Source organism: Anopheles funestus, chromosome 3RL (genome assembly GCF_943734845.2).
Source record: "Anopheles funestus chromosome 3RL, idAnoFuneDA-416_04, whole genome shotgun sequence".
Taxonomy (NCBI): domain Eukaryota; kingdom Metazoa; phylum Arthropoda; class Insecta; order Diptera; family Culicidae; genus Anopheles; species Anopheles funestus.
In genome coordinates, this window is record NC_064599.1 from 51,068,318 (window position 1) to 51,091,330 (window position 23,013).

The 23,013-nt window shown below is 37.8% G+C and overlaps 4 protein-coding genes across 17 annotated transcripts in view; 3 read left to right on the forward strand and 1 right to left on the reverse strand.

Annotated features, from left to right (window-relative positions):
- The window catches only part of LOC125769606 (small conductance calcium-activated potassium channel protein), a 140,233-nt gene extending 136,334 nt beyond the window's left edge, over window positions 1-3,899 (reverse strand). For 6 of the 12 annotated variants that reach the window (XM_049438381.1, XM_049438379.1, XM_049438378.1 and 3 more), the window contains exons 1-2: window positions 3,608-3,894; window positions 1,301-2,039 (exon numbers count right to left, since the gene is read on the reverse strand). The gene's annotated coding sequence lies outside the window, so the exon portion shown is untranslated. Of the gene's footprint in view, window positions 1-1,300; window positions 2,040-3,516 lie in introns of all 12 variants that reach the window. The other 6 variants (XM_049438380.1, XM_049438374.1, XM_049438394.1 and 3 more) reach the window with 6 other exon arrangements.
- Window positions 3,900-16,792: 12,893 nt separating this feature from the next.
- On the forward strand, window positions 16,793-18,889 carry LOC125769661 (odorant receptor 67d-like). 3 transcript variants are annotated; one of them, XR_007419074.1, is made up of 4 exons: window positions 16,793-17,404; window positions 17,469-18,248; window positions 18,312-18,464; window positions 18,546-18,889. XR_007419074.1 is itself a non-coding variant. In XM_049438469.1 (2 exons), the coding sequence occupies exons 1-2, from the start codon at window positions 17,123-17,125 to the stop codon at window positions 18,117-18,119; spliced, it is 933 nt and encodes a 310-aa protein (XP_049294426.1). In that variant the 5' UTR covers window positions 16,793-17,122; the 3' UTR covers window positions 18,120-18,472. The 3 variants fall into 3 exon arrangements, 1 of the variants encoding a protein (XP_049294426.1); XR_007419072.1 differs by having other exon boundaries at window positions 17,469-18,464; XM_049438469.1 differs by lacking the exon at window positions 18,546-18,889 and having other exon boundaries at window positions 17,469-18,472.
- A 1,678-nt stretch (window positions 18,890-20,567) lies between these two features.
- Window positions 20,568-21,593, forward strand: LOC125769683 (proton-coupled amino acid transporter-like protein CG1139). Its single transcript, XM_049438491.1, has 3 exons — window positions 20,568-20,977; window positions 21,043-21,164; window positions 21,243-21,593. Exons 1-3 carry the CDS (start codon window positions 20,801-20,803, stop codon window positions 21,565-21,567), a joined length of 624 nt encoding a protein of 207 aa, XP_049294448.1. The 5' UTR covers window positions 20,568-20,800; the 3' UTR covers window positions 21,568-21,593.
- Window positions 21,593-22,493, forward strand: LOC125769682 (proton-coupled amino acid transporter-like protein pathetic). The gene is made up of 2 exons (XM_049438490.1): window positions 21,593-21,837; window positions 21,928-22,493. The coding sequence occupies exons 1-2, from the start codon at window positions 21,593-21,595 to the stop codon at window positions 22,337-22,339; spliced, it is 657 nt and encodes a 218-aa protein (XP_049294447.1). The 3' UTR covers window positions 22,340-22,493.
- The last annotated feature ends 520 nt before the right edge of the window (window positions 22,494-23,013 follow it).

Here is a 23,013-nt window from a genome sequence, read left to right on the forward strand (position 1 = left end):
TATTAATTTGGCTAGGGAAAAATGTGGGTTAATACGAGCTGTACAAAACTTTACTGTATTAAATTTGAATGAATTCCTCTTAGCAATGAAAATTCTAACGAAATGCCTTAAACTGGACGTGTCTTTAAGTGAATAATACACGTATAGAAAATTATATCGCCTGCATTAATCAGCCAGCGGTACAATTAATTCCTACCCTTCAAGCCGAACGATTCTATTGCTAACTACCCGTTTGCTTTGTCGAGAGAAGCCCTAATATTGCTCATAAATAATAATACTACAACAACCTCTACTGGCGGCATCTGACCGCTCAGTATGTAAACCCTTGTAAGTGGTAAGAGGTTTCGGGGAGCACGGTTCAAACGCATTTGCACAATGCGAAACATAAGCTTTTCCAAACACATCATTCTCCCTGAAGTGAACGCCGTGGTTAGGAGAGAACCTAGTTCAGGTTGGAAGAACTAACTTTCCAAATACGCCGAGTGAAATTTCATGAGCCGATAGGGAATATAGCGAAGAGGGAAAAAACGGAGTTGTTTACTGCCTGGAAATGGGAACGAGAAGGGCAAATATACTTCATCCAGAAAGGTCAAAAGGTAGGAACAAATCAACGTTTTGTGTAAGGGCGCCAAAGAATGTACCGTACCGGAATATGCTTCCCATTGCTTTTTGTGTGTGCCATTCCTGTATCCGGCTTCATCTGTTTCTTTTTTTTTGCTTTCTTATCGACTGCATAACGGCGATAAGCAAGTTGAGTTTTTACGTACAGACGGACAGCAGTTGGCTGCATGCTGTTGGCAGCCGGCTCCAAGTCTCAACGGGAACACCAAATGAAGAGGTGGAATAATTTTTCGATTTAATTACACATTTGCGTTATATTCTCGCCATCCAATTAGTGAAATAAACCAGCTGGATGGTGTCGTTTGTCTCCCTTTTGGGAATCGCCAGACCGGTTATGTTGCCGAACGGATAAGCAACGTAAGAGTTGAATAACGCTACAAACATAACGGTAGCCGTCAATGTCCGGCTTTTTTTTCTCCACATGAATAGCGCTTGATGTATGTCACTTATTAATGAGAAAACGGGTTGATTGGAATCTTTTGGAATGGAAATTTCGTAGGAAAAATACTCCGCAGCATGAAACTATCTTTCTTCGGTAGTAATGTTCTCTTTTCTTATGAATAATAATGTTTTTCGTGCTGTGCTCATTGGAAAGAGTTCTCTGTATCGTACAATGTAACATAAAGTAGTTAAAATTAAGACAAAAATCTATTTAGACACCACTATTGATGAAACTTACCGTGTAGATTATAAAATTTGGAGCTTTGCTCAACATCTATTGATAAAAAGACGATACATCCAAAGGGTTGGTGCAGACTAGTGTAAACATCCACAGACGGTTGATAAATGTAGCGTTTTACTATATGGCACAATAAACACTGAAGAACGTGCACCAACTAGCAGTACGTGTTAATCACTGTGATAAATTGCTACACTACGTACAACTACTAGCTTGGTTAATATTTTATACGGAACTGCACTTCTTCTTAGCGAACTTCACTTTTGATCGTAAAATTCTACTGACTCACTAGGTTTAAAAGTGGATTTAACGGATAGTTGCACTTTTTGGTCTGATAAAGAGATTTGGCTTATAAAAATCGCGATAGCTTTTTTATCGATTTCGTTGTAACACGCAATGTAGTACGATATGTGTAACAATGCCTTTGTATTTTGTAATCTCACTACCAAAAGTGTTATGCTCACTGCAATTTTTCCAGCACAAACAACAGAACAGCACCAAAATTTGATGCTCTCAAAGATACTTTTATATTACACTTTCTTTTTTTGAGATTATCCAATTATTTTACATCTTCCGTTGACACGCTGAACTGAAAGAACTTTCACGTTCAAAACACTTCCGCCGAAAACGCTGTAAAAACAATGAATGCAAACGCCGTTTTTCCTATGGTACACCGCACTACGCTGCATTCGCTTGTTATGCGCTGCACTCTGCACTAAGTAATGCACACGAAAATACGCTAAAACGGAAAGAAAGGTGTGGTACGTTTAGCATGAGCCCTGTAAACAGGGAGACCACTGGGGGTAGCGCGCAGCTTATTCGACCAGCAAACACAGCCGCGACGCGCACCATTGAAACCTTTTGCGCGCCCAAAATAAATCCTCGTCCGCGAAGGTTTTCAATTATTAACTTTGTAATGCTATATTAAAAATTTAATTTTCCACCTGAACAAACGAAGCGTACGGAAGGTTCCGGAAGTAGGGAACCACACGAGCCAGGCTTACACCCGGTAGGCTGAATGACGAGTGTGGGAAAGAAAATTGCTTTCGGTAGCGCGGCCCGGAAAAGCTGGAATTGAAAATGACCACGTAAGCACGGTGCCCACCGTGCGATGAAGGACAACGGTAGCACAGACGACCGTTACACATGCTTCAAACGTACCACGGTGAATCGAATATACGACCACACAAACACACGCATACATGCACATGAAAGCCGGTAACGATCTTTTACAACCAGTTTGAACAACTGCATCGATGTTAATGGTCGAAAAACTAGCGATTTAGTTGCTTTATTGTATCGAGAAGGATCTGTTGTTTGTTACGATATAATTTCACGCATGACACTAACACTTCACGTGCTGCTTTTTTTCTCTGTTTTGTGTACCATTCCCTACACCACTACTGGTTGTTTGTTCCGTCCAGCGTTATCAAATATTTATGACCACCGTTACAATCTGTTTACGCTTCACCTACTAACTGCACGTGATGCACCAATTTGAGCCCAACCAATTGTGGCACATTCCCACCGCTTTGCCACAAACGTGCAACGAAGCACCACTTCGTCCACCGCCGGACGAAGATGAGAACGTAACGGAGTTACACAAACAGAAACGTCTCACTTAGCCCTTGCGGCACACGGCGGTACGGTGCTAAAATATTCAGATTGACCAATATCCTGTTCGCAATGATTTCTGCACATTACTCGCGAGCATTCGTCTGGCTGGCAAACACGTCAAACCTGCCGGGGAGTTTTGGTGTCAAACTACAAACGAGCGCTCACTCCCAGTGCCTGAAATCCAGTATCCTTTATTAGCCGGAAAAGGACGAGCCAGGTGTAAATACACCGGGTGAGCCAGCACCTGAACAGGTCAATTGACCATGGTTGCACAAACACACAGCCACACTAAAACACATACACATACACACGCGTTCTTTGCGCTCACGCAATATAGGGCATTCTCCCCGAAGGTAAAGGCACCCTGAAGGTTTTCCAATGTACAATGAAAGGTACAAACTCGTCGATCCAACGGTGGTATCGCCGTACGTTCTACACACTCCGTCCCGAAAGGATCGTTATCCCTGGTTTCGGGGTTTTTACTAGCTCACTCGCGCACGGTATGCCGTTTGCTTGCGTGATCGTTGATGTTGGACGTGGAATCAAACGTAGCTTGCAAAGGGACGTGAGGAAGAAAAGGTCGTATAATGAGCACAAACCGATGGTATTGGTAAACACCACAAAACGGCAACACACGGTACACGGTACAAAATGTCAGCCTAGTGCAAGTCGCAAGTAGAAAAAACGAACCCCTTTTTTACGGAGTACCGAGACGTGCAGCGTTTGGTATGTCAACTCGCCGGATACTGAAAATAAACTGACTGGCCGAACAGATTGGATGCTAGTGGTGGGATGCTACAGTGCCGGTCTGGCAGTGTGACTCTCCTTTCGTTCGGCCGTCGTTCGCTGCTCGGTCGCTCATCTCTCTTCGGCTGACGGTGAGCAGCTGGTTTCACTTTTTTGTTAGGAGGCATAAGGTAAGCAATCATTTTCTACGCAAGACGGTGCTTGCCGCTTGTTGATCGCGAGTAACTCACCGGTTCTCTCAGCTGTAACGCTTGCTCACCGGCGGCCGTATTAATTGTAAGTTATGCTGAAATCAATCACCCTTTGTGTAAGTTTACAGAACACACCGGAACAATCATCTGCCAGAGGAATTGTACGTAGAAATAGCTTATGTTTTTCCCAGAGAAATAAGTAATTAATTATACTGCAATCAATACTTCGATTGTTATAATTTGTTTTATGGGACAGAATAAGTTTCGTTTCAATATTAATAACTAAATGAGTAAAAATAAAAAGGTGAAGGTGGAAATGCCTTTTAAAAATTATACACACTTCAACTATACGAGGCTGACAATACGGCTAAAAGCCATTAGTTTAACATTTTAGTTAAATAACTAAGCGAAAAAGAATTATTTATCGCCTAATACTTCGATATTAGTGCAGAATATTGATTCCAGCAGAAAAAGTAACTTTGCAGCAAAAAAATATACAATGTAATGTAAGTAAAATGTATCGCAAATGAATGGCAAATCGATTTAATTTAATAATTTTCTATAATCAGAAATTGTTATCGTTCATGCGTTAGGTGGTCTATTCATAATCACAGCAAGTGGTATAATATTATTTCCTTGCACTGTGACTAACGAAGCACGTGAGAAAGGGTGAAAAAATTGCGATTGATATTATGCTTCTACATTGATGCTCTTTGAGCTGTAAACCCTCAAGATTATCATTGATAAGTATCGATGGTGTAGCTCCGTCACATGGTATTGATCACATTCCACTTAACACACAGTTTGCGCTATGAAACTATTTTGCAAAAGCAAAACTTTACCTTTGCCTTCGAGGGGTCATTTATTTTTATTATTACCTTAATAGCATAAATAACATGCGAAGAATAAACTTTGTATCGTTTTACATTTTGAATAGTGTGCAAAATTGTGTGTACCAAGAAATCATACATAAATTTAAAAAAAAACTCACAAAAACAATCGTTCAATGGAGACGCCCAGTTGTTTGTTCGAGTTTATCTTGCTGGACGGTAGACTTGTACAGCTTGTGCAGGAAAGCATTCATAAAAGGTAAGTTTCCCATTCGATAATGAAACTTCAATACTGTACCCAAATGTTCACTTTAAACTGCTCTCTAAGGATTTCAGGTCCTTCGTTAAGTTCAACCCCTTTTATCCATCACAAGGATCGAAGTGCTACGTCGAGCGTAATCTAATAGTCCCTGTGTTTGTCTAAGCCTACCCAAATGGTGCTTTCAACCTATCGCTTTCTGCAGTCACGTTTCGGCCTCCGGCGGAAATCCCAGTGCAATGATCCTACGCCATTGACCGTGGTGTTTGTTTTATTTTTGTTTGCATTCGGCTCTCTATCTTTCTCACTAAATTTAACGACTAGACCCAGGGTCATGCAATACATGATAAGGGTTGGCGACTTGGTGATTATTTGATGAAGTGACATTACGACTATGTCAACAATGATGCGTTTTTTTTTGTCTAGGAAAACTATGGCATAACAGACAAAATATCAACTGGGGCGTAAGAAAAACACGATGCAGAGATATGCTGTTATACTTTTAAAATACATTTTAAAAATTTAAATTTGAAATCTTTAATAAAATAAAAAATGTAATATTCACTAAACATTTTTTTTCTTAAAAACTGCTAATTTCAGCTGCAGTTCGATCGAAATATTTAATTAATTTTTTATTGAAGCAAATTTTAAACTAGCCGCTGAAAAAAAAAGCAAATCTTGGCCATAAAATAATTTGAAGGCATCAGCAAAGACTTGAAAGGCAATCACGATTCCTATTAGACGCTTCAGTTCATCCGTGAAATTGTGTACAATGTGATGGGATGAAGGATATGCTTACATTTAAATCAATTGCTCTGACAGGGCTATTTTGTCAACATTGTAAAGGACAATAAGGCTTACAGAAGCCAAGGAAAATATTTTCCCTTCAAGTGCCTTGGAATACACTGAACATTTTCTACCAAAATATCTTTAAGGTATTCAAGGCAAACCGTGACAAAGAAACGCTTGACTGATAAGGATAACAAACGAATAATAAATGGGTATGTACATCATTCGTACGGTAGGGCGAGACGGATAGGAAAGAAAGGTCATCCTTACAGAATGGTACAGGCCATTGAGTCCAAAATCGATACCTGGTCGTACACCTTTACCTTTCGTTCGTGACACGCTGGTCCATAGGACAAGGCATTAAAGAATGATGCACTGAAATTGAATCAGGATCCCAAATTTAGTAGTCATGTGTGATTAATTATCCAAAGCAGTGGCGTATTACGTACGAAAGTTGATGTCTCGGAAATGTCTGTTTATCTTTTCGTCATATGCATATGAGATAAAATTATCCAATGTGTTTACGATGGTATAGAAATATAATAAAGATTATTATCCCAGGCAGTAGATTTGTTGAATTTATTTAGTTATGCGTTGGTAATCAAACGGAATGAACTTCATGATCGGTGAAGGTTCATCAATGACCCACTTAGTGGAATACCAAAAAAAAAAAAGTCCACTCCATCCCCTGTGCGGTTAGTTCGGTACGGGCATAATTCATTCATATCTATTGATTTTCGATTTCTAGCCATTGCATGTGGCGCGTCCTCGAATCAACAAGCATCGCAGTCAAATTAAACATGAGCAGAAGCAGGTTGTCCGCAAGGTAAGGGGCATGGGTCTGAGTGGTTTTTATTGATTTTGTTCAGTATGATTGTAAAGCATTGCTTAGTCAATAAAGGTGTATTGCACGATAGTACAAACAGATAATTTTCATCGAAAAATGCTTTCATTTTTACCTTCAATAAGGTGACCGTTTACGAGAGTGAAGCGAACAAATCTTGCTATTGTTAATCATGATTTTCTGTGTAAATTTCTTGTTAACATGCATAGAGTGATTGTAGAATCAAAAGCAGCAGCAAAAAAAACAGAACAAAGCTAAACGCTTCGATTTTTCTAAACGTTAGACTTTGTTGAAAACAATGATTATTTTTTTTGTGAGTGACCTCTACAGTCCCATTATGCTGCCGTGCATATTCTAACCATTTCTCCAGTTTAGTTCAATTTCGTCTCTGTCTTGAAATTGCTTATATGCTCCAGCCTGATTTATTGCCGCTTATCACGAGCATGTAGAGCAGAAAGGAACAACGGTGATTTAAGCGATGAATGTAAACCAGCAAAGAATGCAAAAGCCACACCACACATTTTGGTTCGTTTTGCTGCGGCACCATATCCAGGAAATGATAATTTTGTTTTTCCTCCTACGGTTCACAGTTTCGCATAGTGTATGTTCGAATGTATTACAGCACGAAAGCGGGCGTGTTTTTGTTGTTGTGAGTCGTTTATTATAGTGCTTTGGCCAGTTTCTGCAGTAGTATAAGGCGCGTATAGAGTAAGTGCGGTTTTGCTAAGTTCAACATCCCGTACCACCCAGTGTTACACTTTACAAAAAGGACATTGAACCTTTCCATTGAACTGACCCGCATCATCATCGATCCCGTCCGCGCTGACGTTGTCAGACTGCATTAGCATCATTTGATGCATCGCTGTGTGCAAAGTGTATTTATTAGTACGCAAATGAATTTACTCCTGTTTTTTGCTAGTTTTTGTTAGTTTGCCGTTACACGGAAATGCGCTTCGACAACTGTGGCAGCTTTAGACCGTTTCGTGCACCGTACCGTACAAAAGACTTTTAATTAAAGCTTAAAAATTAACATGTCCATCAACGGGGATTTATGTGACGATTTAAAACGGATACTTATTCCCTGCCAGTTTAAGGTAAAATTTATAACAATTTAGAGAATAGAAGAACATGAAATCGCTGCTCGGAAGGAATTCCGTGTCTAGAAAAACGATTTGCTCGATTTGAAAGCGCCATTATGCCTGCTTTGAAGAAGATATGATGGAATTTTCCAACGGCCCACAACGAGGTGGAATGGAAAATTCGTGCCACAAATACCCTCGCCTCGCAAGCCCTTGCTCGGTGTGGTCCTTCCAGGAAAAGGACACCCATTTACCGATACAAAGAGCAGAGAGATCGAAAACCGAGCGAACGAGCAACGCAAACGCACGAGTGGGTAATTAATTGTGACCTTAATTTGGTACGCTCGTCTGTTTAGAAGCGGGAAGAGCAGGAATCAACATGTTCCCTGTCCAACGATCCCGGCCGATAGTGGCAATAGCAAAACCCACCTCCCCCGGCTGGCAGACGCTTCTTTCTTTTATGGCTATTGATTTTCCTTCGCAGGACGCGCGGAAGCAATAAAACTACGGGCGAACAGCGCCAGTTAACTTATCTCCTTAAAACTACAATAAATGTTTTTGTCCGTGTTTAACTTGACCAAAGACGGGCCCATTAAACGTGGCGTGCAGCGAATAATGGAAAATAAACTTCCTACGGGGCGGTTCGGTTTTTTTCTCTTTTTTTGCAAAACGGAAATGGGGTTTGGTTATTATACCGACGGCTTCGACGAGGAGCAAATCTAGAGCTCAAAAAGGGATAGCTAGGTGTCAAACGGTCGCTTACCAGCTTGACAAACGGTACGGCCGTACGGACGCCTTTGTTAGCGTTGATGGAAATATTCGGCACGGTGACGGTTACACGCTTCAATACAAAATGCGGCTCGTGCAAAATTGTTTAAGCTACCACGTTTCGCACAAACTGCTCGTGGAGATCGCGAGCTGTTGAAGGAATTTTTCATATCAGTGGAGCAGAAATTTGCATCGCCTTTACGCATAACGCACAGCTTAAATTGGGTATGAACAAAAAAATGGAGATACTTCAAAGTACGAAACGGATAAACACAAACACATACAAGTGACAGGTTGATTTTGGATGTGGAGTAAATATGTCTGGAACCGGTTCCAGGTAATTTTCGAACAGTGAGTTTATTGTAAAGCCATTTTTTTGTTACCGATGAATTGGTTTGAATCGTTTTTCTTTTGCGTACATTCTAGGAATTTGTTTTCCCTCAAAAGGTTTTGTTATGCTCATAGAAATATTTTTTTTATATATGATCCAATTTGATCTTTACACTTTCACAAATTTTAAGTTTATCTTACACTTTCAAAAAAACTGTGATTCTTTTGTTAGAAACTTTAAAAAATTCTATTTTATTCCTAAAAACGCTCAAATTGTATTGCTAGATTTAAAATTTGAACAAGATACGATTACTTTTGAAAAACACTACAATTAATGTTAACAGCAAATTGTGTTGGCTGTGTAAAGAAAATAAAGAAAAAAGCAAAACTTCCATCTTTCAAACAATTGTTCGCACGAAAATGGATGAAAAATCCCGACAGAAGAAATTAATTATGCAAGCTGCTCAGCGGGAATGCATTATTGCCAGTTAAGCTACGTCGAAGAAAGAAAACAAAAAATCGGCCAACAGTTTGTCCTGACGGCGCAACGCCAGCGAGCTGTGCATGATGAATGTCCATCGGACACGTTGAAGGAAGAAAGAAATAATCGATATTTCCTGTGGTCAGCTCGTCAGCTTCAAGACGGCGCGTGTTTGTATTATTAATTAATTCCCGGTTTTACGGCAGCGTAATAAAAACGTTCTTTTATGTTTCGTACTGCACGATGTTGGTAAAAAGTGAAAGTCTTTAAATGGAGAAAATAGATGCGTTGTGGAAAGCGCGATTGGTAAGCTAAGAACCGGGCGAGCACGAACGAGTTATTAATGGTGAGGTGATTTACAAAAAAAAAATCCACAGGAAACATTTAGCTCAGGAAGGCTTTATGGTGCTATTCTTCGTGTGTTTGTCGAAAGGGAAAATGTTTAAAAATATACTCATTAATTGCAAATTGATCTATAAGAATAAGAACTAGAATTTCCTTGGGGCGGCCCGGTGGTGCATGTGATAATCGGCGCCGGTACACACGGCAGGCCCGGGGTCAAATCCCATCCGGACCGTTCCCCCTTAGCAAGGACTGACTATCCGGCTACGTGGTAAAATATGCCAGAAATGGCCGGCGTGACCTGTAAGGTCGTTAAAAGCCAAGAAGAGAGAACTAGAATTTCCTTATGCTAAAAATGAATATTATATTTCAGTGGTCAATACTTTATAAACACATCAAAGCATCGTCTAACAACACCAAGCAGATCTTTCCTTTTTGAAACACCACCCCATGAATCACTATTGCTGAAAAAAAAAACACATCCCTGAAACTATGAAACAAACGATGTATTTCACCAAAGCATGACAAAAAGTACATTTCAAGATGTTTATCATGCTTTGTGTTATTCATGCAGCCATGCATGGTACTGCGCCTTAGGTAGAGCGGGACAGAGTTTAGACACCGAATATTGATCCGTCTGCATATTGAACGAGAACCTGGTCCCAAACGGATGCTTGACATATGATGCCGGAAATGTTATTGCTCTACAAACGATGGTTGATTTATGCCAGGGTTCAGATGACCATGTTGTGCAAAGTAGCTGCTATCTAATAAGCTACGAGCGACAGCCTGTATCAACTATGCATTATAAATGCAGAAGGTAAATTGCGTTTGACGTAGTAATGTGTTGGGATGTGCAATTTCCCAAACGTGTCTTAGGTGGGTTACTCAAATGAGCATTTCAAACCTTTCTTACCATTTTAGTTTAGAAACGCGTGAAACGTCCGTGCGCTACCCAGTAAAAGCTGTAATTTGCTTATTTAAACTTTTGTACTATACTTTAACGTTGCAAATGATAGGTTCTGTCCGAGCTCTGAAGTAGCTAATGGTGTACCATTCACGTGTTTGAGGTACGCTGATGCTATCCCTAATGATTGCACATAACGCTTAGCAGTAACGTGTTCACCATACCCGAACTAATTACTCTTTCTGCATTTACAACGAAACATCACATTAGGAATAGCATTCGTAACGATATGTCCAGCTTCGGCAGGGAAAAGTTTGGCATACACGCTTTACTTGTAATGGAAACACTATATCAATTTGTAGCAAATGTACTATAATGAGTAATACTCACGCTCATTTGCTTTCCACCGGGTATTATCATAACTTCATCATTAGGTCAATTACTGTTTTCATGCAACAATATCATATAATACATATTTATCCTTTTATTTTATTTATTTTGTACGGCTAAAATATTATTATGAACTAAGTGTATTGAAGGGCGATATCATTTTTCGCCCGGTGGTGCATGTGATAAACGGCGGCAGTCCACACGGCCGGACCGGGTTCAAATCCCATCCGGACCGTCCCCCCGTAGCAAGGACTGACTATCCGGCTACGTGGTAAAATAAGTCTAGTAAGCCAGAAATGGCCGGCGTGACCTGTAAGGTCGTTAAGCCAAGAAGAAGAAGAAGATCATTTTTCTTAGAAAAAAAAATATTCATAAAGTTTAATAGCATTTCTTTAAAAAAATTGATAAAAATATAATAAAAAATAATTTGATACTTTTTACATTCACACAATTTGATTGGTACCGACATCAGTATTGGCCTAGAGTAAAATTTGTATGCAAAGATATATAATAGTATCGAAGCAATATCCGTTTTCAATAGCTAAAATGAAGCATGAGAAACAAAAGCTGTAAAATATATGCAAAACTAAAGGATACACTAACATCCATTCCATTGTGTTTGGGAAGTTGAATACTGGTTTCATTCTTTTGCAGTTTCAACAAAGAGAAAAACTATGCGTTACACTGCCGTAACAAAGGAAAAAGTTGGGATGGAACAAAGAAAAAAATACTCAATGAATCAGTTCAGGTGTAAAGCTCGCAAATGTTCTTTAATGTAAATTTGCCATGAAAAAGTAACTGATTGCTAACTTGTCTTAGTGAATTATTGGTTAACGAATCGAATTTTTCTTTCTTAAAGTGGATAAAGCAGACGGTTGAAACGAAGCAATCAGTTACAAACAGCGTCTACGTCAAATCAGTGAATAATGTAACAAAAAGCACACATATTTGTTCAAATTTAAATACGTGTTTTTATCGTTTAGCAACGCAAACAACCCTTTTTCTGAACGCTGCAACGTGGAACCGGTGGAACGGTTTTCGTGTGGATGCATCTTTAATGTTCAGTTCTTTTCAAACAGCTTTTCTTGTTTGTCTGACCCATTTCCGTCAATCATTCAACGTCATGCAGACTAGGTACTTTCAAGTCTTCCTTTAGACGATTACTGTGCACAGTACGGACGTGGAATAACACAATCGCATGAACCCACTTGCTACTGATTTGTGATTTTACTTATTTCCTTTTTGGAAGCTTCAAATGTGTGGGAAGGGTCGAGATTTCGTCGGCGTTGTTTGAGTTTGTAATTATTACAACATGTATCTCAATGCTTGCAATATGCGTTTGTGGAACCGAGATCAAATCATGCTATAATTTTTAAAATGATTTCAAAATTTAAATCTTTAAGCGATTGTATTTTAGATAAATAACTATTTCGTGCTTTTTTAGTAAATTAAAAAATAATACCTACAGCTAGTTTTTACACATTTTATCTTCATTTCAATGCGTTCTGCGTATGCTTTGGATTTCGTATTAAGGATTATTTTTGTACAGGTCTAAATAAAACAAAAATGCTCTTCAGCCATGCAACTGATCAACTATATTAATAATTTCATTAGAAAAGTTTATGCATATTTCGGACCCAAACTATTGTTACCTAAGACTATCAGCAAAGTAAGTGCGATCACATTAACTTCGATTAGTAACTTACTCAACATGCTATCACGAAGACACTCTGGCAAGGAGGCTAATTATAATTGATGTAGGTCGTTCAGACTTTCTACAGCGCAAAGGAGCTTGCACCCATCTTTTTTTCTGCTCGGTAAACTTTACTCTCGTCCCACGAGAATGGCGATAGTTCTGTCAGCTGTGCTGAAGAGTGCTTTTCAGCGAGGTAATTAATGTATCTTTTAGGTCGTGCTTAGACTTCATACTTTAGAGTTTTCATTGAGTTCTTAGTAAAGTGCAACGTCCAGAATGCTTCTGGACAACGAGGGGGCAATATATGTATAAACAGATAAACAGAATTAGTTTAATTGAATATACTTTCGTTGTTTGTAATTTACAGCCTATATGCATTAAGATATATGCGTATTCAATTTTGTGAAACAAATTCAAAAGGATCATAAATGATTGGAATCAAAAAAATATGTACAGTGATACATTTATTACCAAAATTATATTTTGTGTACTATAAAGTTTAGTAAACGTGGCTTAATACATAAAATGTATCATGTATTATGTATAATACACAATCTTAAAATGTCGAATACGATTTAGCACTTATCCACTAACAAAACGAAACAAAGTTTTTGTAACAACTACTGTAATCGAGCCTATTATTGCTATAATACGTCATTAAAATAGGAGTTATACTGTTTTTTAAAAGCCTGAAGTCTGTCGCATAGCTGCATATTTTTTATTTTAATATCATTTGGCCAGAATCTGTTTTGGCTATACTGTCCCTATAAAAATTTAAGTGTTCCTATTATAGCTATAGATTGTATATCGCATGCATTTCCCAAGCCAAAATTAGATTTTTGATATTAAATTAAATCAGGTGGCTGTGAAAAAAAAACTTATATTCGTTTGAAAAATATTCGGAGCTGTTCATGTTAAATTCTTACTTCTATACAAAATTCGCATTGTAGCACAATTGGATCACCGAATTTCAATTAAACTATTTACGGCCGTATGGTAAAAAAAGCCCTTTTTTGGCGAAATTTTGGTATATTTAAATAAGAAGTCGTTAAATACATAATAATTGGCGTCCTAATGTTGTTTGTTAGGTGCAATTATGATTACACGCTAGAAAGTCGTTAATATTTAACTGTGTTGCTCTTAGCAAAACGGTAAGAATCATCAGTCATTTTGGAGACATATTTTAAAAGTTGTTTATTTTGCAAATGTAAATGTTCAGTCAATTACTCATGATGCCAAAAAAATAAATAATGTAAATATTTGTTCATAAAAATGTCTCCGTTTTGTGAGAGTAAGCACACATCGTATAAAATGAAATATTAACCCCATTATTGCCATAACTGTAGCTATAATCGGGTCTCTTACTCTCATTGATTTAATTTTGGATTAAAAAATCGTTCCCTGGGGAACTGTTAAAAAACATTTTCATTATTTTATGTTTTGCAATAACTTCTATACTCAATGAAATGTTCAATAAAAAGTAATAATAGTCAATATAAAAAACAAAACAAGATTAAAACCGATAATTAACGACGCTCTTCGAGGACGTTGTCACGTACGTTTTACACCGAATCACAATTTCACACGTGATTCTCGAGGGTGCCTTGCAATGAGCGGCCAATGCAGCACAATATGAAAATTCGCCCCAAAATGCTCAAGCTGTACAGTACGATTTACGAACAAACTACAACAAAAAAACAATTCTAAAATCCGTTGTAATTTCTATTCCGCTAGTGATGTCTAACTATGCATAGACAACCAATGGCACAGGACGAAGTGAAAAGATCACCATCACTACCTACTCACAAAATAAAACATTAAAAACAAATTTACTGAAATTGAATTTCTCAGTTCTATTTCTGTGCTTATCAATTATGTAATGAATCGTTCGAAGTGGAACAGCACAGACGAACAGAAATCGTTACCTGCGAATCAAGGTCATTTGCTCATGTAAGCTGATATAGTTGCTTGTAGCATTGATTTAATGAGAAAGCGGATCGTTGTTTATTCGAATGATTGTGTGACAAACCCCGAATCGAGGGATATTTATTCCTAGAAAGACATTAAATATAATTACCTCAGAAATGAGAGACGTGTACTACGCAATCAATCAATTCAATGTAATGGATGCTTTTTGTTCCTATCAATTTCTATTGATTAATAAAAAGTGCATGAAAACTTATTTGTCCGTTTGCCAGGGAACTGCGCTATTAATTATCGCACATTAAATATCGAGATAGTCCTGATAGAAAAAAAAATCGAAACTTCAATAATAGTGAAGTGTAATTATAAGCTTTTTTTTGGGTCTAGCGGATGATCCAAACAGGCATCTTCATTTAGGGTGTTAGCGAAACCCTAATTTTACCAAAAAGGTCACTTGGTCGGATGTTAGGCACCATGAAACTTTTATCATGATTTCAGTTCGAATTGCTTATGTATTATTCAACGCAATCCCGAGCGTTTAAACATCATCATCATCATTCGCTCTAGCAGACACCTTTGCATAATTTTACTGAAATTTAAATATTGTTTCACTGATAACGTAGCGGACCAAAACTAGCAAATTTCGAAGTTTATGTTATTAAACCCACAACCTTTGTTTTGTTTCATTAAAATCGTGGAATTTTCCTTTATATGAACTCCTTAGTAGGACCCTACGCGTTTATGTTTGCATTTTACTTGATAATTCATTGCTCACCTCTGAGTCATTGGGGAAGATAAATATTTTCAATTTACTAATGAAAACTAATGTTCTCTTTCCGATACGAAACAAACAACGTATTCAAGGAACCTTTCCAGTGAGAAAAAAAAATAACGAAATGATTAATAACTTCATTCTATTAAAGGTTCATCCTAACACAGGTATTATTTTTCTAATCATGCTCCACAGCAGCGGATGTTTAAAGCAGCAAATTTCGAACGCAGTGAATGAAAACTTAACAAAGCAAAATTTACACTATGGAGCGTCTGCAAATAATCCAGCTAAGCGCTTAATTTGATACCGCCCAGGTCATGTCAGTTGAAGCAGAACATTTAATAAGCCAAAGTGTTTTCCGCTCACAGCTTACCTAAGTGAATAACACATTCATCAAACTCAACTTTTTTTTTATAAAAGTTTACTCGTTTATATTGTGTTAATTGTTTCCAATCCAATTTGATAATTTATGTTACACAATTATTAGTTTAAAGGTGCATTTTATGAAGTTGATAAGTGTCCGTATTTTTGGGCGTATCACTCCATTAATGATTTTTTTTTGCATATAAGTACTCTAATGTATTAGGCAATGTTTTTTTGTTTGACAATAAAGGATTAAAAAAACTATCCTTTTACTATCTATTTATAAAAAAAAACCCCGATTTGACGTTGCTGATTATTGAATGAATTAAATAGCGGCTTATAGTATTATACTCGTGAAAATGAGAGAACAATTTACAATAAATACTTAAAACTAAACCATGACCCACTCTGCATGCATTCAGCATTTATCCGGACGGCAACAGTACTCCAATAGAAATGCATTTTATGGTATCATGTATATTTATTAATATCATAATCTTGTTTGGACACTCACCCGCATTTACTATTCGCACTGGGACGACAGGCACTTAGCATATCAGTTTCGGTATGTTTTAATATGCTAGCAAATACTCTACCATACTGACGCAAATGATACCAAGCAGCTTTTATCTCGAGTCGTAAACGACACGTACCATAAAAGTGTCGCACCGCTCCATAACAGTCTGTTATTTTTCTTTTGCACCGGGAATCCATCCATGAGATGAAGGTAAGGATCAATGATATTTTCCACATTCGCCTTTATGCTCATCGAACTAAACGGTACTTCATAGACAGATTCTCTCCAGTGGATACATATTTGGCGGTGAGGTCCACACTCTGGACATCATAAAATTCAAATATATTGCTAAATTACACGTAAAAGAAGATCTACAAGCACATGGTAGTCTTCATGGCATGTAACATTTTCATACTTTACATTTTTTTTATATAAAAGTGTTTATTAAAAACATCTTACATACCTACTAGTTTTGACAATGTAGGGAAAACATGAAGTGATGACCGCCAGGGACTACAAAGAACATTTAAGGATTGTTATACCCAAACAAACGCAGTATGCTATTTCTCCTACTTGAACTAATGTTACTTAAGGCAGGTAAGAGGAGAGAAAAGGAAGTTTAGGGAATTGTCCGGAACATGAACAGTAAGTATTCTCAGCCCTTTTATGTAGCACTATGAATTTTAGAAATTTATAAACAAATAATTTTATTCCATAGTTGGTGTCGTAATTTCGATGCCGACTGATTTTAAATGAATTATAGAACGTAAACCACATGCTGGTAAGTTTTCACAAGATGTCTTGAACTCACCTTCAATTAACACAATTTACATCCAACACCCTTTCGGCTGGGAAAATTTGCATCTGCGGTCTTCAAAAAACCAATTAAATTGTCAAACGAATTATTCAATGAACTATGATTTGCATATCTGGCGTATAAATAAACCTTCCCCATCTGGAGATGGAATCAGTTCGCCATGGAGTATTTGCGGGTATTGAAGAAATATCGCTTTTTCCACTACTCCGCAACCGACCCGTTAGTAGCCAGCATGGATATTACTGCTGGCATTGAGACGTTCAACAAATCAATGGGAGCATCGTTTTTTAAGCGCAAACATTCTTTTATAAACTTTTTCTTCATCTTCGGTATCAGCAACTTGGTGCTGTATGTAGTGAGCGTGTTGAAATCGGCATACGTTTCGCGCCACGATACGACGAAGCTCATCTACTGTATAGCCACTTTCGGGTTTTGCTGTCAGGTAACAATAGAGTAGCATGGTTTCATCAACTTTCACAACATAGTTTGGTATTCTTCGTTTGCAGGCCATTATGAAAATTTACAGCTTCATCATCACGCGCCAACGTGTAGTTGATCTCTATGAGAACAATCTGCGCTACTACCAAGAAATGATGAACCAAAGTAACACCGTCAAGCGTGTTTTGTGTGATAATGCCAGCCTCATTTATATCGTCATCAAAGGGACTGTTTTAATTTACCTCATATTGGTTATCACTACGATGACTATACCGGGGTTTTCTTCAATATTTCTGGCAGATCGTATACTACCGTTTGGATTCGTCGTACCTCTCATCAGTGCTGATACATTGGCTGGTTACATATGGAATTACATCATTCAGATCATAATGGCTATGTACTATTGGATTATAACGGTCGGATCTGATATTACTACCATCTACAATCTTCTAACTGCCTACGGACAACTGGACGTACTGATGACAATTATAGACGAGCTGGACGAGCAGCTCGAGCGTAATGAGTGTCCTGAGAAGATTCGAGCTAAAATTATTGAAATCGTACATCAGCATCAACATCATCGATCATATTTGCAGCAGTTGGTAGACTTTTTGAATCCGTATCACTTTGTTACTCTTGGTTCAACGGTTCCAACGATGGTTATTTCTGTTCTTGGATTGGTTCTGGTGAGTGGTATTATTTTGGATGGTATAAAATAATTGCTGTAAAATGGGTTTTTGCTTGGGTCCTTTTTCTAGCTGGATTGGTATCCTGGGGCCGCAATCGTGTTTCTTGGATCTGTTCAAATATTTTACATTTGTTTTCTCGGTACTAGTCTGGAAATTAAGGTCCGAGTGAGGCTTATTACCGTTTTGGAAGATTTTATTTTTTCATCGTTTATTCTTTTACAGACCGATGCTCTGACACTAAAGGTCGGTGCTATTCATTGGAACAAACTTTCCACTCGAGATATGAAGTACATGAACTTGGTGTTAGCGATGACACAAAAACCGAAAATGCTGGCGGTGGCCACATTACCATTAAACATAACTGCATTTCTAAAAGTATTGATTGTTATTGTGTTGATTGAGGTTGTACGGAAAAATCGCGAATGGGTTTAATGTTTCTTTGTTTTTCATTTTCAGATACATAAATTGATCTATTCTTTGATCATGATGCTGGAAAATACGAAGGATTGAAAACTTGACAGATGATTGCTGTTATTTTATATATTATTTCACTTTCAGATTTAAAATAATGTCATATGAATTCATAAAAAGTCAACAAAAGATAATGTGAACTTTAAAGAGCTTTATTGATAAAAGATTGTTATACAGCTGCTTTTATAAATGTTAGAACAGTTAATGTTATTTGTTTTTTTAATAAAAAAAGTTTATTTTACTGAGCAGCTTCTAGTGCGGTATGACATGCGCAAAATAAAAGTAGTTGAATATTTGGTTTAATTAAACAGTCCAGAATTTATAAATTATCCAAATATAGTTCATAGTTATAGTTCATGTCGCTATAGTTCATAGTTATAGTTATAGTTATAGTTCATGTCGCTTTTCCAAACTTTATACGTTAAATAGAATAGCTAAGTAATATCAAGAAACATAGGTGGGCGGTTACGATTTCGGAAAGACTTTTTGTAAAATTCTGCCTTGTTCAGAGTTTGTTTCATTTTATCGAATAAGTTCCGGTCTCTTAGTGGCGAGATCATGAGTTCTTTTCGAGGATTCCCAAAATTTGGGAACGAAGTCATCAAACAGCTATTCCTAATTTTTACTTTCGTCCAATTATCGGTACGAAGGTTGGGTAATTCTGACAGCGCCACCTACATCTGAAACAGTGAAAGCTAAGATGCTATGAAATAATTCAATGAAATATTTCACATTTTAAACAATAACGGATTTCTTTATATTGGTTGGGCTTTTTTTATCTTTTTTTCTCGGTTAGAACGGCCTGGCCGTATCAAGACTTATTTTACCACGCAGCAGGATAGTCAGTCCATGCTACGGGGAGACGATCCGGATGAGATTTGATACTCAGGCCTGTCTTGTGTGCCGGCGCCATTTATCACATACACCACCGGGCCGCCCCGACCTTTTTTTAATAAAAATTTTAACAAAATTTTTAAAATTTCATATTTACGTATGTACGTAATAATTGCGAATTGAGCAAATTAACATGATTATTGACTGTTTCATTAGCAAATACGTTGTAAAAAATTGAGTTACTTTCTCTAGATACTACTAATGTTTTCAAATATATTATTATCAATAATATGAAAGCAAACTATGCGTGTCGTTCAACGGTGGTCAGTCCAAGGACATGCAACAAAGCTTATCCTGTTCGGCCATTGTAGAACAAAGACTGACTATCTGGCCACTGTATTTTCTTGTGCATATTAGCAGGATGTTAAACCAAGAAGAAATAATGATAAACTTGAAAAAAATACTAAAAAGTTCCTATTTTCTTGAGTTACTTTCTCTAGATACTACTAGATAGGCCGTTCCTTATGAATTGAAAAAAGGTTTTTTTTAATTCTACGGACCATTTATACAGTTGAAATAGTGAATAGGCCGCACTGCACGTACACATTCGGCCCATAAAGATCACCAAAGGCGTTCAATTACGTCAAATAGCGTGTAAATGTAAATGTTAATTACAAAGAGCAGGGGAGGCGAGTCGATTTGATAGTCAATTCCTGCGACGAATAGTCTGCGTGTTAAAATTCCGCCGCTTCAACGACTCTAGATCAAGTAACTGCCAAGGATCACTCCCACATCTGTGACACAGCTTTTCCGGTCAAAGGTCGACCGTTTATGGTATACTTGCAAAATTGGAGATTACGCTTCTTTGTGAAAGAAACGACAACGCACTTCTTGATACATATCTCCAAACGATTTATACAACACCATGACTGGTACGCACTCACAGCATTGATATCCGACTAATAAAATGATCGCTTAACATGAACACAATCGTTTCGGCGCTCCAAATGATAGCTACTTTTTGATATGATACTACTATTCCATTGATTGATTGTGGCTGGTTCATCAATGTGTGGGCCGCTGGTTACGTTACACGTTCCACCTAAGTTAATCTTTCAAATAAAACTGTATCTCTTTGTCTGAAGCAGTATCTTGTAGAACGGTTATCATTCGGCTGATACACTCTTTTGATCAGTCTTACAGCGAACGTCTCAGGCTTCGGATAAGGTGCTGCGCTTTGTGCCATAATAAAGTGTGCTAACGGTCTCATTATGGCAACCACCTCGAAGGAAATGCTGGCTGATCTAGGTGCTGAAGATGAAACACAAGAGGATTACGATCCTTACAAGCATCGAACAATCAGCAAACCCAACTCGTGAGTGTTGCTTACTAATAAAGTGCTTCGCATGTCATGCAACGGAATTTCTTACAGCACGGTCGGTACATTCATACACGTTATGAAGGGTGCAATGGGCGTTGGAATACTATCGATGCCATACGCCATTCGAAATGGAGGTCTGATATTTGGAGTTATCGGCACGTTTCTGCTGGGAATGCTCTACTCGCATTGTGTGCATTTGTTGGTAAGAGAATCGAATACAAATGTAAGTGTGTGAGTACAATTTATGCATACTGTTTCTGATCATAGGTTGACACCGCCTATAAGATTTGTAAGCGAGATCGAGTACCGATGCTAAGCTTTGCACAAACTGTAGACCGTGCCTGCGCTTTAGGTTCGCCAAAAATGCGCCCAATGGGCAAAATATTAAAGTGAGTGCAGAATATTGATCAGGGCCATGTGCGTATGAAAACAATGCACAATAATTGTATCGCGTTTCTTTATTACAGGAATGTAGTGGACTATTTCCTGATGATACCGATATCATCCATGATCTATATGGTGTTCGTCGGCTCCACCATACATGACGTTATCAATGCCCGCACAGATCTAGATTGGAACGTTCGAATCTATATTCTGTTGGCTGCAATACCAGCAATAGGAATAACCCAGGTCAGGGAAATTAAGTACCTCGTCCCATTTTCGGCTATAGCGACGACTTTGATCTTTGCGAATGTCGTCATTTCCTTGTACTATATCTTCAAGGAACCTCTTTCATTCGACGATCGGGATCTATTTCCTACGTTCGATTCGTTAACAACATTTCTCGGGTAGGTATAAATGCTAGAACTTTAGTTTCATGGTACTAAATTCATATCCCAATTACTCTAGCGCTGCGTATTTCGCGTTCGATGCAACGTCGCTTATTTTTCCCGTATCGAATCAGATGAAGCATCCGGAACACTACCTAGGATGTCCAGGAATTGTGAACGTTAATAACATGTGCTTAGCGGTTCTGTACTGCTTTATCGGCGTTGTCGGCTACCTCCGTTATGGCGACAAAATTCAAGGATCAATCACGCTCAACTTTCCCCAAGAAGAAAAGTACGCTTATTGCAATGGATTTTGTTTTGTTTACGAAAAAAAAAATGATTTTTTTAATTCTCTCCCTTCAATCCATATGATTCATTACAGCTTAGCGATGGTTATACAAATTCTTTCAGCAGTGGCAATCCTGTTCTCGATAGGTATCTTTTTCTACGTGCCGATTGAAACCATTTGGCGAAGAATTCATAACCGGGTACCACAAAAATGGCACGTTGCCACTCAAACCCTCATACGACTACTGTACCTCATAGGTATCGTAGGGATTGCTTGCGGTGTTCCGGACATTGGCACATTCGTTGGTTTTATTGGTGCCGTTTTCAATCCTATCCTTGCCCTTTGGCTTCCCATTATTGTGGACACAATTTACCGTTGGCCAAGTGACTTTGGATGGATGAAATGGCGGTTGATTAAAAATGGTCTAATGGCAGTGTTTGGATTGTTTCTTTTAATTACGGGTACTATTTCCAGCGTGGAAGATATTATAGATTTGTACAAATAGCAGAATGCTAAAAAAATAAAATAAATAAAATAAAATAAACATTACTCTTAGTAAAGATATTCCATAGTGCTGAATTAAACGATAATTACTTAAGATGAATCAGCTGCTATAGTATATGTATGTGTCGATCAGCTCAAGCAAGCGCTTCGCCGAGAATGGGCCAAAATAAGGCAGAGCAACTTTCGGGCAACATGCAATGGCTTCATCGACCGTCTAAAGGCCATAATTCGTGCCAAAGGTGGCCAATTCGAACAAATCTGAATTGATTACGAAATTTGATGATATGTTCATCATACTTTGCTTTCATTAATGAATTAATAAAACATAATTACAAAAAATATGAATTGTTACTTTGTTTCAGTTTTTTCATCTCGCTCTGTACTGATTCTCCTGCTGGTGGTATACTAGACAGTACCAATGCTCTTGCATTAGGCCATTTCAAAATCTTAGTATAAAAAAATCAAATAACAAATTGTGTAAAAGAAAATATGTCATAACTAACCTTTTTTGTATTTCTAGATAAGTTATTGCGTTCGTGACACTGCGGATTGATTTCTGAACAATTTTGTAAGATGACCAACTCACTTTTGTATCAAAATAGTACGGTTATTGAGTACTTACCACTTGCGTTGATTTTAGTATCTTAGGTGATCATTCACCACACATAAGAACGC

Excerpts from the sequence above, each read along its gene's own strand:
- LOC125769661 (XM_049438469.1), top strand. The coding sequence starts at position 17,123 with ATGGAGTATTTGCGGGTATTGAAGAAATATCGCTTTTTCCACTACTCC. Across the intron at positions 17,405-17,468 it reads CTTTCGGGTTTTGCTGTCAG|GCCATTATGAAAATTTACAG; the intron begins GTAACAATAGAG and ends CTTCGTTTGCAG.
- LOC125769682 (XM_049438490.1), top strand. The coding sequence starts at position 21,593 with ATGGTACTAAATTCATATCCCAATTACTCTAGCGCTGCGTATTTCGCG. Across the intron at positions 21,838-21,927 it reads AACTTTCCCCAAGAAGAAAA|CTTAGCGATGGTTATACAAA; the intron begins GTACGCTTATTG and ends GATTCATTACAG.
- LOC125769683 (XM_049438491.1), top strand. The coding sequence starts at position 20,801 with ATGTCATGCAACGGAATTTCTTACAGCACGGTCGGTACATTCATACAC. Across the intron at positions 20,978-21,042 it reads CGCATTGTGTGCATTTGTTG|GTTGACACCGCCTATAAGAT; the intron begins GTAAGAGAATCG and ends TTCTGATCATAG. Across the intron at positions 21,165-21,242 it reads CCAATGGGCAAAATATTAAA|GAATGTAGTGGACTATTTCC; the intron begins GTGAGTGCAGAA and ends TCTTTATTACAG.